At 27.0% G+C, this 8,859-nt stretch overlaps 1 protein-coding gene across 1 annotated transcript; it reads right to left on the bottom strand.

Annotated features, from left to right (window-relative positions):
- Window positions 1–936: 936 nt before the first annotated feature.
- LOC100166650 (troponin C-like) lies at window positions 937–8,186 on the bottom strand. The gene is given in 5 exon segments (NM_001162240.1): window positions 937–1,300; window positions 2,184–2,435; window positions 2,508–2,651; window positions 7,548–7,575; window positions 8,013–8,186. Coding segments are annotated over 5 exon segments (456 nt in total). The 5' UTR covers window positions 8,016–8,186; the 3' UTR covers window positions 937–1,271.
- Between the last annotated feature and the right edge of the window lie 673 nt (window positions 8,187–8,859).

Raw genomic sequence — 8,859 nt, 5'->3', positions numbered from 1 at the left:
TTTTCGACCGCGGTTGAAGCGTTGGAAAGCCTCCTTTTTCCGTCCAGCGGGTGGTAAAGTGGGATTTCCTAAAAGTGCCGGGCGGTAAAGTGGAAATCCCCAAAAGTGCCGGGCGCATGTATCACGCGCATAGGAATCTCATGCACAACCAGACACTGAAATCTATACCACGGTCCTTACAAAACGTAAACTTTTGGTTACATCTTATATTCATATATTATAACCTCCATGTGTGACGCTTAATAAAATAAATAAAACCAAATCGTTTTTTTCATGAAATATTGTTATCATAGAATTATGGTCTTGTTGTTGCATAGATCCCTGCATTACCTATGCCGTGATCGACGAATTCAGAAGCGTGACAAAAAATTTAAAATAGTATCAAGATTTTCGAGGAAGAAATTTGAGTTCAAGAGCGTTCAAGAAGTTACCTACATGTGCAACATACCATCAATACATACCATCGATACATATCAGACCCGTATCGGACTCAGACTTCGATTCGATCCGGTACGTAACTATTATACATATCGATATGTATCGAATTTTTCTTCTTGAAAATCTTCAATGTGTGGCTCGTGCGGGAAGGCAATTTCAGTCTTGGGCGAAATAACTGAAATAGCTCACTTCCCGCCCTTGCCAGTGTATATTATACTAATTAATTATAAGTTTTAATCTTAAGAGAGTAAAATAGGTGATTGGTGCGCCTCAAAAAATCAAAAATTAATATTGAAAAGTTTGTTTTTTAAAATATAGAGTTTTTTTATCGGTATTGATAGTAAGATAATTGATAAACCTATCATAGATGACACGTATAAATGTATAGGCAGGTACCTATATGAGTTATATATACTTTTATTAAATACCTCCAAGTGCCGTGGTCATCCCACAATTTTTTACTACAATAGAACACGATTGCAATTCTTATTTTTTTTCACAACAATAGGTAAATTAGTCACAGTTTATTTATAATAATGGTATATGTTTCATCTAATTGTTACAACAAACGATGTCTATATCTGAAGAGATTTTCTCCAGTTTCACTAATCAAAAATTCATATCATGTGGCATGATTAGTTAAAACTTAATATTTTATTATCTTTCGTATTTTATAAATATAATTTTTAAGTATGTTATGTTTGATAGAGGTTTATGTGATTTGTATAAAAAAAAATTCTGTTTTTGTACAAAATAAATAACATGTTCTGAAGGGTGTTGACGGACGAATCCATTTCTCGAATGACTCCAGTTTGGTACACCATCAGATTTCCTTATTCTCCAGTCATCATTTCCATGAATTCTAAAAACAAAGTTTTAATGCATGTTTAATACTTGTTTTATAAATTATAAAATAGGTAGATATCATTGATTATGAAACGTAGGTATAATACTAGTATTATATTTAAATCGCCAATTGAATAAACTACCTACTAAACGGCTTTACACGACGCTAGTCTAAACTGTTTTAAACATTACAATACAATATTATATAAATAATTTTTTTAAACGTTTTAAATTGTTAAACACAATTATCAACAATAAATCAGTACCTTACGGTGAGTGCTCAAAACCTAGACTCTATGTCCGTCTTTAAATTATTTATTTTCATATTGCATCTTCATGTTTTCTAATACCTACTATATTATATTCAAAATAAAATATTTTTTTTTATAAACAGAAATGTACCTGGTCAACATAGATCGAGTAAGTACAATACGAACAAATTTCGTTAACAAATTGAAACTTTAATATTATATTGTATTGACAGGCATAATATAATGAAAATATTAAAATTGAAAATACTTTCTATATTTTTTTGATGAATTTTAAAGTGTTAACAATAGATACAGAATGTTCCTTTAAGGTTATAGCTTATAGTTGTAAGCCATACACACATTTTCCAAACGAAAGTGAGAGTTAAAAATGAAAGTATAGGTACCTATAGGTATTTAGATTGATAATCATGATTGAAATCTATAGTTGTATATTATGAATTGGTTTAAAAGTATGTTTTGATTGTTAATAACAATAAACTACAGAGACTGGGTCGGGGATATAGAGGGAGATTTCATAGTTAGCGTTAATGCTAGATTTATATATCGAATTGATATTATTTGACTGAATAATTAAATATATTTTAACCTTAACACTCATAACACTTCATGAATCTTTTACGAACTTACCGTCAAAATCTACTGTTCCTGAACCATCGGAATCAATTTCGTCAATCATCATGTCCAATTCTTCGTTGGTCAGCTGATCGTCGAGCTCTCTCAAAATTTCTTTCAGGCATGATGTGGGAATATAACCATTTCCTTCTTTGTCGTACAACCTAAAAGCTTCACGGAGTTCTTTTTGCATGGCTTCATCGTCTTCTTCGACAATGAACTTAGCAGCCAATGTCACGAATTCGTCAAACTCCAAACGTCCAGATTCTTTAAATTTAATTTATATGGGAGTTGTATTTTAAATCAAATTATTAAAAATGATTAAAAAAAAACATTTACTGTCTGCATCAACTTCTTCAATAAGTTCGTCGAGAATCTTCTTGTTGAAAGGCTGTCCCATAAGTCGTAAGATATCGGCCACCATATCTGTGGGTATACTTCCAGAACGTTCGCGATCGAATGCATCGAAAGCTTTCCTGAGGACTGAATATTAATTGCCAATTAAATATTTTTCTTTGAAATTTAATGTAATGATGGCAACTTTCAAAGTATAATTTCCCCATATTTCTTAACTATAGATACGTATAGATACATACATATTATGGTAAAAACGAGTTATTCGTACTTCATGATAATCTACAAATGTATTATTACTATCTAATAAAAATAAAAGCATAATATGATATAATTTCCATTTATCAACAACTATTTAAATAATATGAGTTGCTATTAATTTTATTCATGGATAGGTATATCCTTAAGAAATAATAATACATTCACATAATCTATGAAAGGGTTTTGCAATTTACGTGAAAATTATGACTTATTAAGTCACAAATGTTGATTTTGAGAATTTAATGATTCCAGAAATTTAAATATTTTTAATCTGCACTATAATCATTTTTAAATGTTATATCGTTAAGACTTAAATGCATCGTAACATATGTTATATTGTAGCCTGTAGGATCTATCCATATATTAATTGTTTATATTCATTCGATATTCGAATGCTGTTATGAAAAATTCAGTATAAATTTCAACAGTAATTATCTAAATTTATCGAGCGAGTATTCAAAAGGCGTTTCAAAAGTGATTTATATCAATATTTACGCCGTAAACATAAAGTAAGTAGGTATCCATAGCACTTATTCATCATATTATATTATCATAAATGCATATTTCGAAATTGCAAAATATATTTTACCTAAATAATATCATTTAAAAAATATATATATTCTCAAAAATATCTCAAATTTTAATCAAAACACAAAACACAATATATAACGTGATCCAATACAATAAAAAAAAACCATAAGTACAATAACTACCTATTCTCTCATTTCAAGAACTTTATATAGCTTAGTGCAGCGGTTCTCAACCCAACCATCTACACAGTTTGAACATTTTTATGTACCACTTGACGAAATAACCTTTTTATTGCGTATCAAAAATGTATACCTACGTTATTTTACATGCTGTATGGAATTTCATTTGGAACTAATGACAATATAAGCATTTAATGCACAAAGAGAAAATGAAACATGTAAAATTATTATTTATAATTTATATTGTTATTAATATCAAATAAACCATATTATATTTAATGTAAATAATGAACCGTTCCATTTTTTTCTATAAAAGGGAGATTTTCTTCGGGCGTACCACTTATGAGCTTTTAGAGTACCACGGGTTGAGAAACGCTGACTTAGTGTTTTGAGTATGGTTACAAAACAAAACGTAACAATTTTTGACAATACAAAGTCATTGGTAAATTAAATATTAAAATGGATTTTTAGGTATAAGTAGACAAATATTGGTATATTTAGGGTTAATAATCATTAGTCATGTATTTTTTTATTGTTTAACACATTTTTATTAAAATATTAAAGCATATCAATACAATATATATAATATATATATTTATATATAATATATAGATATATACAAGTTATGTCTAGCTAATAAATATATTTTATGACATAAATAAATTGATCAAACTAGTTTTGTTTTTATATTATAATTGGTCAAGTATAGGTACTAATTATAAATATAATTTTTAACAGTTTTACTGAAATACAAACCATTTATAAGGACACTATGTTTACATTAATATTATCAAAAAAATGAAAATTATTGACAAAATAAATAAAAAAAAAAACATTTATTTTTTATTGACCTTAATAATACATCGGAAACTAGGCCATTAGTATATTTAAATTTAAGATACTACATATAAATACATCAAATTTATATTATCAGCTATCTATTAGCTTATATTATATAAATGTGTATGAAAACAATAATATAAATTGATAATATTATAATATTATAAAATGTGTCATATATTTTTAATTGTTGTTATTTAGGTACTGAATAAGTATAATAGGTAGGTAATGAATCTAGAATCTAAGTTTATTTACTTATTGTTTTAAAATAACTGTCTTGATTTATTGATTTGTAAGTCCTAGAAGGACTTAAGAATGTTCTTACTTTAACAATATGAATAAAATAATAATTCTATGCCACTAAATACTGATCCACCAAGTATACTATGAATTCCTACTCCATAACGGAAATACTAGTTTTGTTTTCAGTTACGTTATAAATGGTTTGTACTGCGTACTTTTATATTTTATGTATTATGATAAATGTTTATCTAGTTACATATATTATGATATATGATATATTATATATATGAAATTAATATTTTATATAATTACTTCATTAACGTACATAATACATTTAACTAATTACTTATCTATCTATTCTACATACTTTAATTTTAATTCGTGCGTATACAAAACTACAAAAATTTGGAATACAAAATAATTGACTTGTTAAATAATAAAAATTAAACTTAGCGATATCGGAACATATTTCATGGACTACTATGTAGTCTATAGGTACTCTTTAAGTTAGTATACATAATAATATAAGTAATATTCTAATAATTAATTATTTTATCCATTATAAACTATATAGGCACTATGGTTCTAAAATTAGTGAGTTTTTTTTAAATATAGGTAATCTAACTATACAATGTCTATGTTTCAACTTAAAGCAAATATACTACCTACTTAACGTCAATTAATATTGGTATTTATTATATTTAATTAGTAAAACGGAATAATTGACAAATCAAAAACAATTCATTATGATTTATGGAATAAAAATTCGATTTGGGATGTTCATGAAATTAAAAATAATTTTACAATTTTATATATTTTTTATATAGCTTTTTAGTGTATTTTTCGATATAAAAAAGGTAGTAAACATAATATTTAAATTGCAAAAGCAAAATCTAATCAAGCAATATTTAAGTTGCAGGCATACGTTATAGGTATTACGCATTTAGATCGAAATGTTGAATTTATATAAATAATTAAATAATTGTAATTTAAATTGGTAACAAAACAAGCAGGAATGCCAGGAACTTATTTGAGTGAGTTGTAAAAATTAGTGTAATCAAATAAAGTTTGGATTAGTGAAAAAATACAAATAATATGAGGCATATTAATAATATGGTAAAAAAACATGTGGTTTTTTGAAACCGTTTACACCACAGGCGTATACTGGTTAAGCGATAACCACCGTCAAAACCTGGGAATAATAAAAATAGAAACTAAATAACTAAAAAATAGGTAAATTAATACACATAAATGTTTTTATTTTGTATTACTTTTGATAGATTATTTAATAGTTATTAAAATAATTGTAACGATTGGCATATTATCATAGTACCAATGTATATTATACAAATTTACAAAATTTAACTATCTTATGGATACATAATTATGTATTATTATTTGTATAGGTAACATTATATACTTTGAAAAATTTTCTTAATTATTTAATGTTCAATAACAGCAATATATTGCTCAATACAACACGTAGTAGTTGAAAAAAATTATACCTCTACACATATAGGATGTTTATTATTTTTGATTATCTGTGGGTTACCTCTACTCGCTGTGAATAATTAAATGTACAAAATTATAAGAAAATATGTTCAGATTTGCTTACTATGTATCCAAATAATTATTATTCTATTTCAGTCCAATATTTGTGTAGTGTATACAATATGATATACTAATAAATTACAATATTATTATTACAATATAAATAAATTAGATACTTTCATCTAGGTTTACGAATGCCATTTATACCTATTTATTATTATGTGTGTGTATAGTGTATGTTTATTTTCGTCCTTCAGCCTAGTAAAAAAATATCGTATAAAGCGTTTGACACAAATTTAGTTTGACTACATGATGTATTTTAATATTTTATGATATAACTAGGAAATACAAGTAACCTAGGCAAATTATTATAATAAGAGCGATGCTAATTTTAGTTTGTGGTCATAACACACTCGCTTAACCGATCCAGCGCTCAGCTATTATGGATGTGCCAACGCTTGGTATGACGTGTGCCAAGAAGTTTATTATTATTATATTAATAAGCGTGTATACGACACTAAAAGTTTATCGAGTGAGTGTATAAATAATGGGAAAAAGTCAAATTTGCACATGTACGAAATGTAGAAACCTAGATTAAAAATAGAACATATGTACATCGTTTCGGATAGCTAAACATTATAAATTGATATACAGAGATAAACATTTTGAATACGATATATTAACAATATCTATATTTAAATATTATGTGAAAATTTTTCATGTAATATACCTATATGTTCCTACATAAAACTAAGTTCATTATTTATATATAAAAATAACATAGGTTAGTAGGTATATAATGATATGCAAATATTATTTTAAAAAAAACTATTGCCTGATTGTTTTTACTAAGAAGATTTATATTATCTACAATCGTTTTTTTTTTGTTTTTAACTTCTAAAACCATACCTACAATTATTTATCTAATCAAAACAGTATTTAAATATTTATTACTTACAATATACTAATTATTAAGCCTAATAAATGTATTAATATACATATGTACTAATATACCTATTCATTGAGATCAGTACTAAAGGTATTATGACTTATACGTGAGTATAGGTAATAGATACTTTTTGTTATAGTGTTTTTGTTTATAAATAACATTTGTAACGATGAAATAAACAATATAATATGTAAATAAGTGAGATGTGAGTGCATAATATAAATAATTACAAAAAATTAGGTATATTATAAGTATGTGTATTTTTAATCGAAACCTACTTTATTTAATAAGCAATTTATTTATTATTTATTTATTTATGCTGATCAATTCGTATAGAGCGGTTGATATGAAATAGAAGATACTACTTATAGGTAATAATATGTATTAATTTTTTTTCGTCTCCAAAAATTACTCATAGGCAGGAGAAAAAATTAACACGGCACACGACGTTCACAAATAACACGTAGTTACCTGAGATTTGTTCTGGTGGTAAATCTTCCTACAAAACAAATAACAAAAACAAATTATAGATTTCAGCCAAAAAATTTTATACGCGCGCATATAATAGGTGTAAATAGTAGAAGAGAAACTGAATGAAGATATTTATTTGGCAACTGAACACATACAATTGTAATTTTGAATCGAATTTCCAACGATTGGCAAAACAATAATTGTCTGCCAATGTGCCAATTTATCTTCGTTCTATATCTTGGCAGATGACAAAACTCATCCAGCAGGTAGAAACGACAATAATATATGTATATATGTGTATATATGTGTGTCTTTCTTTTTTTTTGACACGAGTTAATAATAATTAAACAAACTACAACTATTTAATAATATAGTATGGTGAATTGCCAAATTTTTCATTCATCGACGCACCTACGGTAAACGATATAACACAACACAAGACATTAAACCCAATACTCTACTTACCATTTTTTCAAATTAGGGAAATCGACTTAAACAAACAACGGGAACGTTTCGAGGAAAAAAATTGTGCCGTGCGTTCGCCGGTTGTGAACTGGAGAACTCAGATTATTACACTGAATCGCAAGCCTGCACCCCCACCGTTTCTGAATTTTCTGTCTCCGGGTCTGCCGTTAATGTGCTCGCCGAAGTCGAGGAAAGGGACGATGTGAAAATAAAACCGATAAAATTAGAACTTTTGGAAGACGATCGTCTACGACACTCTACGGCACTGTATTGCCCGCGTGATGTAGTCAATGGCATCATTTCAGACTAACACGCGTTTGCTGGTATCCAATAACAGGTCTATTTACTTTCAAAAAAATTTGCGTCAAAAAACTGATTGGCATTCTCATATTAATATTACTAGGAGGTAAATTATCGCACGTTAAGTGTTGGCCATCGAACATTTATAAAATATGATAAATCACATCTAATTTCACTATTATTATATTGTCAAACTTCCAAAACGCAGTTTTTCAATACAAAGAGAGTTTCAAGCAATTCATAATAAAACTCATTAGTTATTATATAAATAAGGTTTTTTTTAAATAATATGTTAAAATATTGTCAAACAGGTAACTGTGATATATTATAGGTATTTCAATGTCACGTGTAAAATTACATCGGCTTATATAACTTGCTCATTGAATATTCACAACACCGAATAGAAACGAATGAAATACGTCATTAACCTTTCGCGTAGGTAACATTGAATATTAAAAATAAATAATAATATATAGGACAATAACATCAGTTAGGTACCTACCTATTTAATACTTTATAGGTAGCCGTTATTATATATGTTATAATA

Source organism: Acyrthosiphon pisum, chromosome A3 (genome assembly GCF_005508785.2).
Source record: "Acyrthosiphon pisum isolate AL4f chromosome A3, pea_aphid_22Mar2018_4r6ur, whole genome shotgun sequence".
NCBI lineage: Eukaryota > Metazoa > Arthropoda > Insecta > Hemiptera > Aphididae > Acyrthosiphon > Acyrthosiphon pisum.
Note: the sequence above shows the minus strand (reverse complement) of the source record. Positions and strands in the feature narration are given on the sequence as shown.